The sequence below is a fragment of the Oncorhynchus mykiss genome, chromosome 10, assembly GCF_013265735.2.
Source record: "Oncorhynchus mykiss isolate Arlee chromosome 10, USDA_OmykA_1.1, whole genome shotgun sequence".
Taxonomy (NCBI): Eukaryota; Metazoa; Chordata; class Actinopteri; order Salmoniformes; family Salmonidae; genus Oncorhynchus; species Oncorhynchus mykiss.
The window spans coordinates 40,026,448-40,043,007 of record NC_048574.1 but is presented as its reverse complement, the minus strand read 5'-3'; the positions used below and the strand labels follow the sequence as shown (position 1 = coordinate 40,043,007).

Here is a 16,560-nt window from a genome sequence, read left to right as displayed (position 1 = left end):
AAAGGACTGGAAAAACACTAGCAAATCAACTCCAAATAATTAACTTATTTGAAAATATATGTTCCAAAGTATTCCCACGCATAATAGAGAGATATACAGTACAAACATAAGCAAGGTTTGAAATGATTACGTTTTAAATCAAACACTATATCTGTTTGGGCTACTTGTAGTCAATTTGCAGTATACACATGTTTTGTAATTATGCTCTGCCCCCTGACCATCCACATCTTAATCTAGTTGATGATCCCTGCCTTAAAGTTTGAATCAGCAGCTGCTACATCAGGGTTTCCTAAACTCGGTCCTGGAGACCCCAAGGGGAACACGTTTTGTTTTTTCACCTAACACTACACAGCTGATTCCTATAAAATCAACTAATCGTCAAGCTTTCATTATTTGAATCAGTTGTGTCAGGCTAGGCCAATAACCAAAACGTGCACCCCTTAGGGTCCCCAGGAGTTCCATTTTCTTACTTATTTATTTATGATATGCACCCAATGATTTATGTAGCACATAACTTATAAATACCTCATGAGCTTAGTTCAACTGTTGTACCCCATCAGAAACCAAAATATAAGCTTGTTAAATGTAAACAAACACTATATAGCCTCAAAACATGGTTAAAACATCATGAATGGTCAGTCCTTGCATCCATAGCTCTGTCTATGAATTTGAGTGTGGTTACATTTCTCCAGTCCCATCCCTCAGCTTTTTACCGAAACAGGGGCGGGGAAAATGCTTTGTTATTGTTTTAACTGCTGATTGACGCTTTAAAGTGTGTGTGTGTGTTAGTGTATGCATTTTAGTATGTGTGTGTTAGTGTATGTGTTTTAGTGTGTGTGTATGTTAGTGTCTGTATGTTAGGGTGTGTGTTAGTGTATGCATTTTAGTATGTGTGTGTTAGTGTATGTGTTTTAGTGTGTGTGTATGTTAGTGTCTGTATGTTAGGGTGTGTGTCAGTGTATGTGTTTTAGTGTGTGTGTATGTATGTTAGTGCATGTGTTTTAGTGTGTGTGTATGTATGTTAGTGCATGTGTTTTAGTGTGTGTGTATGTTAGTGTGTGTGTGTATGTTAGTGTGTGTGTGTGTGTGTTAGTGTGTGTGTGTGTGTTAGTGTGTGTATGTGTTAGTGTGTGTGTGTGTGTGTGTGTGTGTGTGTGTGTGTGTGTTAGTGTGTGTGTGTGTGTCTGTTAGTGTGTGTGTCTGTTAGTGTGTGTGTGTGTGTGTGTGTCTGTTAGTGTGTGTGTGTGTGTGTGTCTGTTAGTGTGTGTGTGTGTGTGTGTGTGTGTGTGTGTGTGTGTGTGTGTGTGTGTGTGTGTGTGTGTGTGTGCATTAGTGTTTTCGTGCATTAGTGTGCGTGTTAGTGGATGTGTGATGATGTGTGTGTGTGTGTGCGTGCGTGTGTGCGATGTGCATATTAATATACCTCTTTGTATCTCTCTAGCTCCTGTACAAAGGTGCGCTGATAGAACAGTGTCTGCAGGCGCTCCTGGGTGTAGTTATGGCAGAGCTCTTCAAAGGTGGCTCCGCGCTCCCGCTTGGCCAGGCGAGGGTTCTGAAAGCCCGGGGTGTCCACGATGAGCAGGGAGCACAGAGAGTGCTGGCTGGACTTTAGAGCCCTGACACACACACACACACACACACACACACACACACACACATAGGAAGACAACCAACAACAAAAAAATTCAGCAAGACAACAAGTACAAGGCAGCAGACTCTAAACAGAGAGGACAGCTGTAGTGGTGTCCGTGCGTCATCTCCCTCCATCTCTGGTAAAGTAGTGACTAACCTGTTGATGAGGGAGACGAGGAGGGTGAAGAGCTCCGAGTACAGCCCAGATGCCATGGCTTCTAAACACTCCATGGCTGTGGTCTTGGAACCTGGTGGTAGAACAGGTGAGAAGAGAAACAAATTTACAGCAATATGTCTGTCATCAGATCAGACCGCATACATCACAGCAGAGGCACGGAATACTCTGCTCACTCCAGTAAGTGTTTGATTTGAAAATGGGAGAACTGCAGGGAACCAGCTAAGCCTAGTGCTATTGCCCTTCAATCTCAGAGATGGTGTGAGAGGAAGACAGGTGAATGACAACCATGTCTTATATGTGACAACGTGGGAGGGAGGGCAAGGTGGGAAGGAGGGCAAGGTAAAATAAAGGCTAACTGTCAATTTTTACTGTGATACGGTTCTGCCTATATGTCCTTCGAACTGTGCACGTCAACCTCTGATAAAACTCCCAGAGGTACTGTACATGTGGAAAAAAATCAATTGAATGCAATTATCATTTCAAGGGCAATGCATGGAGGACTTCTAAAATTGTCCTGATATATTTTCGTTATACCTACCTATCAATAACCACTCTGTTTCTGTGGTAGTCATTACTAAGATAAGCTTTAACGTTCAGAGACGTGTGTCATCTCCTCTAGGTGATGAGCTGGTGTGCGTGCATAGTCCCAGGTGTACCTGAGGCTTCTCCTGCTGCATCGTCTGTCCCCTGGCGTATAGAGCTGGCTCTGGGCAGGGTGCCTTTGGCCTGGTGCTTGAAGATGGAGGAGGAGAGCTCTTCCAGGGTGCAGCCCAGCAGGTAGGCAGCCTTCTGCGCCCACTCGTGACGTGCAAACTGCTTCCTACCGGCTGAGACGCACAAAAATAGCACCATTATCCCCTCTGCCAACAACCATACAGCTTCTATACACGACAGGAGACTACAGTTACTGGAATAGGAGGTGTATGTATGGGTTTGATCGACCGTGCCCCAGGCTAACACCGCTGCGATGGTATAAAAGCTAATAATAATCCCCTCATCAGGACAGTGAAAAGTAGCCTACAAAGGACATGCACGGTACTGGGCATCCAAATGGTACAAACCCAACATTTTCTCATTTGTCCACAGTCCCATTAGCTAAAAGCCTTTTTGCTGCTACTTTTTCAAATGTTATTTTTCTCACAGCTACAAGTCCTTCATCCACAGTACATGATTACAGGGACTATCATTCCAAAGTACAATGACTTTGCATTAACACGAGCCTCGGTCTGCAAACCAAGTTTGACTTTAATCTGGTGGATGGGTGATGTGAGTGGATAGGAGTGGCTTTTCATTTCAGTGCGTTATTGGAGAGGAACCCTCCTCAGACACTTAAGAGGGTGACTGACTAGGGAACATAGAACAGTTGGGCTTCTGACTGAGGCATGCTGTAATCTCCCTGTTTCATCGGCCTATGAGAGCGGCACATGCCGCTGCGCTGTGACAAACAAGAGAGTTGTGAAGACGATCAAAGTGAAACACTGAGAACTTCATTAAAATGCTAATGACGCCATGTCTGCTCACAGTGATAAAAGCACAGAGGCAGGACATAACAATATGGAGAGGGGTGTGTTTACCTTTCTCTTCGTCTGCGATGCAAGGGGAGCGGCATGCAACATGCAAGTAAGAACAGGTAGTTAAAACAGTTAGTACAGAAGTCCTGTATACAGTGGATGAGCAGACAAACCGTGATCTGATAAGTTGATCTGATAAGCCTTCTCTCACACAAACACAAACATACACGCACGGCACTGACCCTCAAACAGCAGCAAGACCACATCGAGATGCGGGGGGGAGAACGAACATGCAGGTTCTGACTAACACAGGAGCTTTATTAAAAAAACCTCTCCTGAGAGTTGAGGAATGAAACAGCCCACACTTGTCAGCACACCCAATCAACCTCCCATTCATTGTCAGATCTACTGGAAGGAGGTGCATAAAGTCATGCAATTCTTTAGTGTATCGACACTGCAACTCACGAATAAAGGTCTAGAGTGCCCTCTGGTGTTACCTAGTCAAACTACACTGCTTATCATTCGGATGTGTTTCTGCAAACCTGCAAGGAACTCACACGTTTCTAAACTCTATATAATACTACTAAGATGTTTTAATATTACAAGAGGGCAACAAGTGGTAACTGATTTCCACCAAGTGGCAAACAACTAATTTTTGTGTCAATTATCTGACAGATTGTAACCCAACAAAATGTGTATATTTATAATTGTAGTTGATCAATTAACCCTTCAGAGGAAGAGAGGAAAAGGAGATCAACACAGTAGAAGACACAGAAACACACAGAAGGGTGTTTGTTCGGGTTCATTACCAATTTCCTCGATGACTGACACTGCAGAGAAGGCAGTGTTAGACAATGTGAATAAACATTCCAACTGCACTCACACCCGTTTTCATTACTATAGTTTAAACAATCTGTCTTGTTCTGGGCTGTCAGGCAAATAGCAATCAAACATACTGGGTTGTTCCCTGCTGAGGTACAGCAGCAAGCAGACACTGGGAACAAGGCAAGGCATTTAGACAGCTTAAGGCTGATGTTGGGCTGGGACTTTGTCGCCTCGTAAGCTGGAATACTTAAAACTCTTCAGTTGTTGCACGACTGTCTCAAACTGACATCAACCAGTTTGGTTCTGTGTTGCGCACGGCTGAACGGTAAAGGAATGCAATTAACATCTCCCCTGCAGACAGTAAAACTTGGCATTATTGACAGGGCCTCTAGACTTCACAACTGTCTTTGTCACAAATGTTCTCTGCCCGAGAAGCTCCTTGAAACAAACAAATAAAGGCCCTGGATAGATGGCAGCTGTAGCATCATGAATTCTGTTATTTTGGAATAGACCCAATATCTCTTTGCTTGACTTTACTCTTGCAACTACACTATGTAAATTCATAATATTTAGTTGAATCTGTCATTGTTAGTAGTAAATTATCTGTAATTTAATACAGAACGCAGCTGCATTAACACTATAGGCCTCTGAATTAACATCTGACATAGTGACTGAGTGGGCTCCTGGTGTGTACTGTACTGTAATTCTTACCCTTGGTGGCCCCTGCAGCTCCTAGATGATAGATGGCCCCCAGGACCAGCCAGAAGGCCCTCTGCTCCTCCCCACTGATCCCCAGGACCTTCATAGCTGCCTGCAGCTTGGTGAACTGCTGGGAGGCCCGCTGCTTGTCTTCAGACTGGGCAAGCACGGGGGGGGGGGGGGGGGGGGAGAGAGAAACAACAGGAATCTATATGGACTGTCTTTATTATAAAAACCATAGTGTGAATCTATTCACTCAAAACCAAATAAAACGTTCCTGACAAAGGTCTTTGGGGCCCTGGCAAGAGTTACCTTGGGTTGAGGTACGATTCCGAAGGCGCTGTTTTCAGCAAAGTGGTTAAAGTGCAGCTCAGTCCTGGAATGGCAACCAAACAAGCTGTCAGTCAGTCACCATGACAAGACTATACCTGACAGAGCTACTCAGAGTTTCTGACCAACGGACACTCACAAGTAAATAAAGGACAGAGAGAGGAGAAAGATAGAGAGAGAGAAAGAGAGAGAAAGAGAGAATAGGTAAAGGTTCACTCTACACAGAGGTCTGAGGAAGATGACAGCTTACTTTAGAGAACTGTCGGCTCCAGCCATCATGTAGTAGAAGACATTGAAGGTGGACTCTCCCTCTGGCCGCCTGGTCACCCTTAGCTTCTCCAGCAGCATGGTCTGAATGGAGGCCGAGGCCACCTGGCCAGCCTGGTCAAAGTCCAGGGACACGATGTGGGAAAAGCGACTGGCATTCCCGTTCATGGAGGTGGAGCTGTTCCCAAAGGCCTCCAGGATGGTATAGACCGCCTGCCACTTCTCCGCTGGGAGACACACAGAAATAAGCCAAATAGTACATACATACATGCGACATGTTGCAAGTACATATCAGACATACAGTGGACTGTGAAATGAAGAAGAAAAACAAGTTGTTCCCTAAACTGTGTTCTAACTTACTGCATGTTCTTTCCCCTCGAAACCTACCAGAGAAGGTCTTGCCAGTGCTGCCAGCGATGGTGACCAGGTACTGGACCAGGTGTTGACAGTTGACAGTCTTTCCGCTGCCGCTCTTGCCCAGCAGCACAATGGACTGGTCCTGACGCGTGGTCAACAGGTTCCTATAGGCTGACTGGGCAACACCATAGATGTGAGGTGCCGTGTCCTCCCTCCTGCACCCCTTAAACATGTGCATCACCTGGGGGGGTGGGGGAGAGAGGGAGAGATGTCATTCTCACCATATAAAGCCCCACAAATTAAACAAATCCAGTCCTACTTGCCCTTCCTGGTTTACTTGCTACTTTAATAGACTATATCCCCTCCCCTATCCTGCTAACCCCAGGCTCCACCCAGGACTGTACCTTCTCAGAGTACATGGAGGGGGCGCTGATGGGGTTGATGACCACCATGTTGGGCCCAGCGTGGGTATGGATGAGGTTACCCCCGTAGCGCTGGCGCAGAGAGTGCATCACACTGGACTCATTGAGGTACTGCAGCGAGGACAGGTCCTCCACCCGGTCAAACAATGGAGGGTTGGCCTACACACAGGGGTCAGAGGTAAAAGAGCTCATACATCCCAGACTTCAGATAATGAGACAAAAAGTCAATAGGTGAAAATGTTTGGTGCCCTGCTGGGGCTAAACAGCATGTACATTTTGTTGAGTTTAGGCTAACCTTCTCCACATCATCTTCATCCACATCCAGCAACGAGCCGTCGCTCTCCAGTCGGATCTTGACTTTCCCCTCTGGCAGACTGCCTGGCTCCGTCTTCAACAGGGTCGCTGTGGTGACAGAACAGGGTCAATAGGATCTACAGCCACTCATTAGCCACATATTTAGTCATCTAAAAACCTTGTGTTTGTCTAGGCTGGATGTGTTATATTCAATACAAGTGTGAAATAGTGCACAATCAATACAAATTTGGTTTCCTATCTCTGTCAGATAAATCAACAAATGGAATCTCTGATGTACATTTAATATGTTTTAATGTGGCCCCTATTGTGGTGAATGGCCTAGTGATTCAGGTCTACTAACCCAAGGAGAATCCATCCTTGTGAACCAGCCATACTTTCTCTGTGCCGTACCAGGCCTTCTCAGCAGCTATTTGCTCCTCGGTCTTCACCTAGGAGAGAGAGAGGACAGACAGACAGACAGACAGACAGACAGACAGACAGACAGACAGACAGACAGACAGACAGACAGACAGACAGACAGACAGACAGACAGACAGACAGACAGACAGACAGACAGACAGACAGACAGACAGACAGACAGACAGACAGACAGACAGACAGACAGACAGACAGACAGACAGACAGACAGACAGACAGACAGACAGACAGACAGACAGACAGACAGACAGACAGACAGACAGACAGACAGACAGACAGACAGACAGACAGACAGACAGACAGACAGACAGACAGACAGACAGACAGACAGACAGACAGACAGACAGACAGACAGACAGACAGACAGACAGACAGACAGACAGACAGACAGACAGACAGACAGACAGACAGACAGACAGACAGACAGACAGACAGACAGACAGACAGACAGACAGACAGACAGACAGACAGACAGACAGACAGACAGACAGACAGACAGACAGACAGACAGACAGACAGACAGACAGACAGACAGACAGACAGACAGACAGACAGACAGACAGACAGACAGACAGACAGACAGACAGACAGACAGACAGACAGACAGACAGACAGACAGACAGACAGACAGACAGACAGACAGACAGACAGACAGACAGACAGACAGACAGACAGACAGACAGACAGACAGACAGACAGACAGACAGACAGACAGACAGACAGACAGACAGACAGACAGACAGACAGACAGACAGACAGACAGACAGACAGACAGACAGACAGACAGACAGACAGACAGACAGACAGACAGACAGACAGACAGACAGACAGACAGACAGACAGACAGACAGACAGACAGACAGACAGACAGACAGACAGACAGACAGACAGACAGACAGACAGACAGACAGACAGACAGACAGACAGACAGACAGACAGACAGACAGACAGACAGACAGACAGACAGACAGACAGACAGACAGACAGACAGACAGACAGACAGACAGACAGACAGACAGACAGACAGACAGACAGACAGACAGACAGACAGACAGACAGACAGACAGGGTTAGTTTACTGCTATAAAGCTCAGAGGCAGGGGCAAAGGTGAATACCAGAGAGAATAATTAGCTAGATGAATGAATAACTCCAGTGGAGGGGGTATTGTCACCGCAGTAACCTGACAAAGTGGAACAGGAGAACAGGAACAGGTGTGGATTGAGGTCTGGTTTCTTCATCTCCTTAAGGGAGGAGTTTTGGGTTTCAGGTCTAGTTCTCCCCCTCGCAACATTTGACCCAACCGCCCAGTAGTCCACCCACCCCAAACCCCCAACTCCACACCTAGCATCCACTCATGACCCACTAGGCAGGCCCCTGGTCCCCACTCTGTGTTTACCATCAGATCCCGCTCTGCAACCAAACTACTGAGAACCCACTCTCACTCACGATAACAGGACAGATGGTACATAACCCAATACAACAACACATGACTTGACTGGCTGCACATCAGTACCACATACTTCACCACAATGTTTATGAAGACTGTGGTAGACCTGCAGTATAATATGAGCAAACTAAAGACACATATCCTATGACAATTTATATGTGGACACATCATGCAATTTGAGTAACTCGGTTTTCCTCAAACACGACCTGAAAATCATAGTGAAAAGCAAGACTGGTAAAGCATAGACACTCAGTGCAAACCTACTACAGAATACTGAGGAACTCACTTCACCGGCAGTCAAAAAAAGTTTAACAAGTCATGTATTTCATGAGTTTCTCACTATTCTACTGGTTTATCATCACAGATACAAAATCCCAGATGAGGATGTTGGTTCTGTGATTTACACACAACAGCACACTCCAGGGAAGGGACTGAGGGAGATGCATGGGGTATTGCAATCAGGCATAGCAGTGGCCAGACCTTGGGTTGAGAGGCGGCCGTGTGGGCCGCCTGCAGGAGGGCCACGGGGTCCTGATCCAACTGTGTCTGGAAGAGGGCAGGAAGAGTTGGATTTAATCAAGGTCAGAGGTCAACTTCGAAGTTCATACTGCATGCTCAAACATGCCAACAGCCATGTAACAAGTATATTCCGTGAATTTGCCTAGAGGGTAACATAACACATGCAGATGAAGAAAACAACTGACACCCACACTTTTGCTGTGAGAAAAAAAAAATGGGGGAAAAATTATAATCCTTCTAGCTTTACCAGTCTAAGTTACTAAGTCCAGCAGAGCCCGTCTGTGGGGGAGTGCTTAGGTCATATTACTGGGACTTCCAGCACTGCAGCACAGACATAGGGAAAGAATTCAGTCCGTAACAACATGGTGGGGGAATGAGTAAGGGGCGCAGGCAGAACCCCAGGTGGGTGAGACAGAGGTAGGGGATGGCGGGGTCAGTTAAGGAGAGCAGGCTTACACCCCAACACGAGACACAAGCACACAGTCCAGCCAGGCCGTGTGTGAGGGCGGTGGGTGAGTGGCCAGCCTGGGGAGCGGTGTGACAGGGGACAGACAGTACCTATGAGGAGACCACCGGATAGCCACGGCCACGAGGACAGCAGCAAACAGCGGAGCAACACACAGAGGGGAGGGGAGAAGAGACAGCAGAAGATGGGAAGGAGGAGCCAGGAGATGAGAGGAAAGGGCGATATTAAAAACAGATCACAGAGGGGTTTTTAGAGTGGATGTGACAGCTGTGATCTGGGATCAATGGTTCAGTCTCAATCCAACATCAAAGAAACCAAGTGGATAAACACAGACTTGGACTTCAAGGGAAATGAACACCCCTTTGTCAGAAAGTGAATGTCAAAAGGACAGAATACAAATGTAGGGACAATCCGGCAAATGAGGACATGACTGAGTAATGATATTGCCTGTTAAAACAGAAGGGACAAAGAAGGGGAGAGAGAGGAGAGGAATAGTCTCTGCACATACATATGTGAAACAGGGTCCAAAAGTGTGTGCCATGTCATATCAAAATAATTAACATTTTCTCACTTGACTAAAATCTATATTGTGACTGTACAAACATGTTGTAATTAGTTAGTTATAGCACTACATTATATTAAGTTTGAAAACCCAGCTGTGAAGTCACACCAAAGCCTCCTCTCAGAGAGAGAGACAGTGCCCACCATGAACCCACACATAACCTCCATTCATATGAACTCTTATCCATACGTCTTAGCCATGATGATAGGAGACCATATGACTAAGACTGACAGACTCTGATCTCTAAGCTGATGAGACATAAAATGGACGCTGCTAATCGGGGTTCACATTACAGCACCACAGGGCACCTCATAATTCAATAATAGTACAGCAGGGTGACATGGACCCATGGCAGGGGAAGATTTGGTAATAGCACAACAGGGTGACATGGACCCATGGCAGGGGAAGATTTGGTAATAGTACAGCAGGGTGACATGGACCCATGGCAGGGGGAAGATTTGGTAATAGTACAGCAGGGTGACATGGACCCATGGCAGGGGAAGATTTGGTAATAGTACAGCAGGGTGACATGGACCCATGGCAGGGGAAGATTTGGTAATAGCACAACAGGGTGGCCAGGCCCATCACAGGGTAAGACTGGGTAATAGTACAGCAGGGTGGCATGGACCCATGGCAGGGGAAGATTTGGTAATAGTACAGCAGGGTGACATGGACCCATGGCAGGGTAAGACTGGGTAATAGTACAGCAGGGTGACATGGACCCATGGCAGGGGAAGATTTGGTAATAGTACAGCAGGGTGACATGGACCCATGGCAGGGGAAGATTTGGTAATAGCACAACAGGGTGGCCAGGCCCATCACAGGGTAAGACTGGGTAATAGTACAGCAGGGTGACATGGACCCATGGCAGGGTAAGAGTGGGTAATAGTTCAGCAGGGTGACATGGACCCATGGCAGGGTAAGAGTGGGTAATAGTTCAGCAGGGTGACATGGACCCATGGCAGGGGAAGATTTGGTAATAGTACAACAGGGTGGCCAGGCCCATCACAGGGTAAGACTGGGTAATAGTACAGCAGGGTGGCATGGACCCATGGCAGGGGAAGATTTGGTAATAGTACAGCAGGGTGGCATGGACCCATGGCAGGGGAAGATTTGGTAATAGCACAACAGGGTGGCCAGGCCCATCACATGGTAAGACTGGGTAATAGTACAGCAGGGTGGCATGGACCCATGGCAGGGGAAGATTTGGTAATAGTACAGCAGGGTGGCATGGACCCATGGCAGGGGAAGATTTGGTAATAGTACAGCAGGGTGGCATGGACCCATGGCAGGGGAAGATTTGGTAATAGCACAACAGAGCAGGCAGACACACAGGCTGAAAGAGAGAGGTGAAGTTACAGTAGAGCCAGCTCCGGTGAGGATCTTTCTCAGACGCCTGTGGTTCTCGTCTGTAGGGACCAGCTCTGGAACCTACAGGAGGTCACACCACCAACACCGGTGAGTCCTCACCCAGCCACTCCAGAGTCTATTGTTGCCATGTTGCTAAAGGTTTGTTATGCATGTTGGGGACCCCTTGTATATGTCATTTCCTTTGGCCAATCCCAGGTCATTTACTCTTACTGTGATCCATCTAATGTCAATGTTGAATCATAAATGTAGTCTAAGTCAACCTAGCCTACATTAAAAATATTTAAAAATACTGTCATTTACCATTGTACAGCATATTCTAAAATCTACAACGCCCAGACAATCAGAAGCATACCAGCTGCAGGACACACACCTGTTCTTTGGAGCCAGGGGTGCCCTGAGGCTGGGACTGAGAACTCCCAGAGGAGGGCTTCCCAGCAGGAGAGGAACCAGAAGCTGCCTTCACCTTGATATATCAACACACACGAGAGTCAGTGACCTCTAACATAAAGTCTTCCACACACCATGCTCCTGATAAGGACAACACACTCAATCCCGTCATGCTCAAATCCTATAAAACACGCAGCGTTCCTCAAGCCCATTCCAGTTTAAACAAAATCCTCATATTTTGGACAAGGATCTTCCCAACATTTTGGTACATTATTCTCTACAATGTTCAATGGTTATTCTTCATTAATAAGGCTGCATTAATTGTCCTCCGTGGTCTAGTGTTAGGCAAGTCTAGATGGTGTTCCCAGGGAGTTCCCCAGAGCCTTGTGAAAATGAGTAATGGCTCAGTGCCTCAGATCAGCCTGGCTCTCTGTGGACCAGTCATTACCAGACCCTTGTACCTACTGATGAGACTGAGGTGGGAAATACTACCTTTTATTTAATTTTGTACCTTTTCTCACTGCAGGAAGACTACGGTTTGAAGTAAATGAGCCAGTTAGTAGCCAGTTAGCACTTTGCTGATGCAAATGAATGAAGCAGCAGTTTCTACCATTGCAGCAAGACAAGAGAGATCCTGTGGAGAGATATACACTACATTACCAAAAGTTTGTGGACAGCTGCTCGTCGAACATCTCATTCCAAAATCGTGGCCCTTAATATGGAGTTGTTCCCCCTTTGCTGCTATAACAGCTTCCGCTGTTCTGGGAAGGCTTTCCACTAGATGTTGGAACATTGCTGCGGGGGCATTAGTGAGGTCGGGCACTGGTGTTGGGAGATTAGGCCTGGCTCGCAGTCGGTGCACCAATTCATCCCATAGGTGTTCGATGGGGTTGAGGTCAGGGCTCTGTGCAGGCCAGTTAGGTTCTTCCACACCGATCTCAGCACAGCATTTCTGTATGGACCTCGCTTTGTGCACAGGGGCATTGTCATGCTGAAACAGGAAAGGGTCTTCACCAAACTGCTGCCACAAAGTTGGAAGCACAGAATTGTCTCGAATGTCGTTGTATGCTGTAGCATTAAGATTTCCATTCACTCGAACTAAAGGGCCTAACCCGAACCATGAAAAACAGCCCCGGACCATTAATCTTCCTCCACCAAACTTTAAAGTGTGATTTATCACTCCAGAGGACGCGTTTCCACTGCTCCAGAGTCCAATGGCGGCGAGTTTTACACCACTCTAGCCAACGCTTGGCATTGCGCATGGTGATCGAAGGCTTGTGTGCTACTGCTCAGCCATGGAACCACATTTCATGAAGCTCCAGACGAACAATTATTGTACTGAAGTTACTCTCAGAGACAGTTTGGAACTCGGTAGTGAGAATTGCAATTGAGGACAGGAAGTTTTTACGCACTACACACTTCAGCACTCGGCGGCCCCGTTCTGTGAGCTTGTGTGGCCTACCACTTCGCGGCTGAGCCATTGTTGCTCTTAGACGTTTCCACTTCACAATTGACAGGGGCAGCCAATGTTTGTCTATGGAGATTGCATGGCAGTGTGCTCGATTTTATACTCCTGTCCGCAAACAGGTGTGGCTGAAATAGCCGAATCCATTCATTTGAAGGGGTTTCCACATACTTTTCTATATATAGTGTATGATCCCTATCCACTCAGCATATTGTGAAAAGTCAAATCCATAGGCATAATTATTAATTGTGTTAATTTCACACACAGAATGGGTTAATAGGTGTTCAGTGCACACATCAGAACCGCATGCACCATTGAATTATGTAATACTCTCTTTAGGCAGGCATTTTGAGGGCACACACTCTGTACCTCTGGTTTCTTCACAGCCCATGAGCGAGGGGCAGGGACGAACCCTGGAGGAGGGGCAAGAGGGTCGGATTTCAGGGCAGGGACAAAACCTGGGGGCCGGGCAAGGGGATTTTGTCTTGGGGCAGGAATGAAGCCTGGAGGAGGGGCAAAAAGGTTGTTTTTTGGCACAGGGGCAGGGATGAAACCTGGAGGGGGGGCAAGGGGGTTGGCTTTGGTTTTGGGTGCAGGGATGAAGCCTGGAGGAGGGGCGAGGGGGTTGGCTTTCGGTGCGGGTGTGGGTATGAACCCTGTTGGAGGGATGGTGGGGTTTGATTTGGGGGGAGTAGGAGTGGACACGGAGGTGGACGGGGCCTCATCTTCTTTTACTGCTGGAGGCTCCTGGCTCTCTACCTCCTTCTCTTCCTCCTGTTCCTTCTCTTCCTCTTTATCCTCCTTGCGGTCTTGAGTACGCGTACGAGGCCGGTGATCCTTGGTCCTCCCTCGGCCCATCAGGCTGGCCAGACCCATGGAGATGTCATCCTTCTCATCCTTTTTGCCGGAGAGGGGAGCAGTCTTGGGTACAGATGTGGCTATAGGGGCAGCTTTAGGAAGCTCTGTGCTGGGGGCCTGAGGCTGCTCCTCCACCCCAGGCACTACCCTCCTCACCACCCTCCTAATAACCTTCACCACCTTCTTCTGAGTGGGACCCTGGTCCTCTGTGCTCTCCTGCCTGGAGGAGGAGGCAGCTGGTGGGTCAGGGCCTCCCATGACACTGTCACTCCTGGTTGTGTCGCTGGTTGATGATGTCAACGGCTGTGGGTCACCACTTGTTTCTGTTTCAACTTCCACACCATCAGACTAGACACACACACACACACACACACACAGGTATAGGTAAGGAGGAGCCAATATTAGAGATACTGTATAGAAGACCCAAAGCTGTAGAGTTGTGTTTCATAAACTAAACACCATCATTTTTCACTGGCCAAAGCCCATGCCATTGTTATGTTATTTAGAGTGGCTGTTTGCCATCCCATAGTCTTCTTTACCAAGCATCTGTCTAGTCTACAGGAAGGAAAGCTGTGTCAAACATCCACCAGCACACAAACTACATGTCCAACTTGTTGGATGTGAGTAATTTATACACATCAATGTTTCTACTTTTTCAGATTTCCTTTCGCTACACAGAGCTATAATACCTCAGATCATAAACCATGACTGGAGGAATTTCTTTCTCGCAGATTGTCAACATCAGATTAAATGTGGTTTAAGTTGGCTTATACAGGTCCCCCATTGCAAAAACCTCTTTCAGATAGAATCTGTGGAGCACTGTCTCACTGATTGCCCAGGATTAGTCTTCCTGTATTGTTCATTACTCTGTGACTACATCAAGGCCTACAGGTGACACCTCTACTGCATGGCAATATGGTGCTATATTGAATAACCGACTAACGGCTAACCAACTAACACCCTGAAAACCCTGAGAGTCAACCCTGAGAGACTGCCACTTGGCTGAGAGAAGAAATCTTCAAAAGGTCCTACTTCTAGATTGTTAGATGCTACTATTAAAAAGCACACAGCGACGTTACACTTACATCTGAGGCTGGCTTGGTTTCAACTTCAACCTACAAGAGAGGATGGTCAAGAGAGGCCGATCAAACCCGGAACTAAAGCTCACTCATGCAAGAACAACATGCACATCTCTACCACGAACATCCTTCCTCTGTCCACAGAGAAGACAATCCTCCTCTTCAGCCTAAAGCTCAGCTGACAACAGTACATGTGCAGGAATCTACTAAAGGTGCAAACACAAAGGTAAAACAAGACTTCCCTTTTGCCGCCAGAATGAAAAGCGTGAACTGTAAGCCATGGTAGTAGCCCAGAAGTCATGGGCTGAACCGGGAGAGTGGAGGTGAGGGGAAGGAGGGAGGGAGAGGAAGAGTGTAAGGTCGAGATAGACAGTACAGAGAGAGTAGAAAGAGAGGATATGAGGATGGACTGATGAGAGTGCGTGCGTTTCGAGGTGGACGGTAGGTAGGGGGACGAGGACTGGCGTCTTTCTTCACACTAGCTACTACCAACAGGGCAGTAGGACCATGCAGGCTGAGGCAGCACTGAGGACAGAAGACATGAAGAACAGGATGAAATGGATACATACAGTACAGGCAGACAGGAGAGACAATTTACCTCATGGAGACAGGACATCAGTTCACAATCACACATGGAAAAAGATCAATCTTTTGCAAATGTTCTTATTTCTTCTAAAAAAGTATTTCAATATCAATAGAATCACAACTACATTTCATCATTATATATTCAAATATTCTCCTCCGCTTTTATTTGACTACAGTATGACATACATTTGACATACGGGAGTAGTGCAATGTTGTGAATGCTGCATTAGGTCTGCCTGTTATTAGAGTGTAAATGTCGGACATACCGGTGGTTTAATCTGCAGGCTAAGAGTGTCACTGACTCGATCACTGCCATATCAGACTCAGCTTATCAGGTGAAACCCTGTGGTTTCTCTATGTTGTTAGGAGAGTTAAGAGTTAACATGTCAGTGAAAGGTGATCACAGGAGAATCAATTGTCACCAGACCTCAGATTTCTGCGTCAGTAGTAACTGCCCCTAATGTAAAGAATTGAGGATTTGCACGCTTTAAAAAGCTCGGTTCCATATTGGAGAAAAAAGGGTACAGGCCAAAATAGAACCAAGCAAACAGTCATACACACACAAACAACAGTTGTGGCTAGAATTTATATAGCTAAGGATGGAAGTGCGGCATAAAATCGCAGGTTCGTAAGTTCTCCTAACCTGCTACAAAAAGTTAATTCTGTCAGTCGCTGTATGCCATCTAATTAAAACCACAAACATATGGATTTGTCTCATGTTGATGACGTCACAAGAAGCAAACAAATGACAACATAAAAGTGTAACTGACATGGACACCGCACCTAGGAGGCACTACACAGATCTGTGGTTCTGGCTATCCTTCGTAAACAAGCTACCAGGTCAACCTCTAAAGGCTAAATACATTAA

The 16,560-nt window shown here is 46.7% G+C and overlaps 1 protein-coding gene across 10 annotated transcripts in view; it reads right to left on the bottom strand.

The window, feature by feature from the left end:
- LOC110533873 (unconventional myosin-XVIIIa) overlaps positions 1–16,560 on the bottom strand; it is a 106,986-nt gene that overhangs the window by 47,020 nt on the left and 43,406 nt on the right. For 4 of the 10 annotated variants that reach the window (XM_036990252.1, XM_036990255.1, XM_036990260.1 and 1 more), the window contains exons 2-19: positions 15,350–15,632; positions 15,114–15,143; positions 13,540–14,376; positions 11,689–11,781; positions 11,307–11,378; positions 8,881–8,946; positions 6,877–6,964; positions 6,517–6,623; positions 6,204–6,380; positions 5,830–6,040; positions 5,426–5,669; positions 5,158–5,221; positions 4,858–5,002; positions 4,131–4,151; positions 3,385–3,396; positions 2,467–2,637; positions 1,790–1,880; positions 1,424–1,616 (exon numbers count right to left, since the gene is read on the bottom strand). In XM_036990252.1, the coding sequence (XP_036846147.1) occupies positions 1,424–1,616; positions 1,790–1,880; positions 2,467–2,637; positions 3,385–3,396; positions 4,131–4,151; positions 4,858–5,002; positions 5,158–5,221; positions 5,426–5,669; positions 5,830–6,040; positions 6,204–6,380; positions 6,517–6,623; positions 6,877–6,964; positions 8,881–8,946; positions 11,307–11,378; positions 11,689–11,781; positions 13,540–14,376; positions 15,114–15,143; positions 15,350–15,388 (2,661 nt within the window). In that variant the 5' untranslated portion in view covers positions 15,389–15,632. The remainder of the gene's footprint in view (positions 1–1,423; positions 1,617–1,789; positions 1,881–2,466; positions 2,638–3,384; positions 3,397–4,130; positions 4,152–4,857; positions 5,003–5,157; positions 5,222–5,425; positions 5,670–5,829; positions 6,041–6,203; positions 6,381–6,516; positions 6,624–6,876; positions 6,965–8,880; positions 8,947–11,306; positions 11,379–11,688; positions 11,782–13,539; positions 14,377–15,113; positions 15,144–15,349; positions 15,633–16,560) is intronic. The other 6 variants (XM_036990258.1, XM_036990262.1, XM_036990253.1 and 3 more) reach the window with 5 other exon arrangements.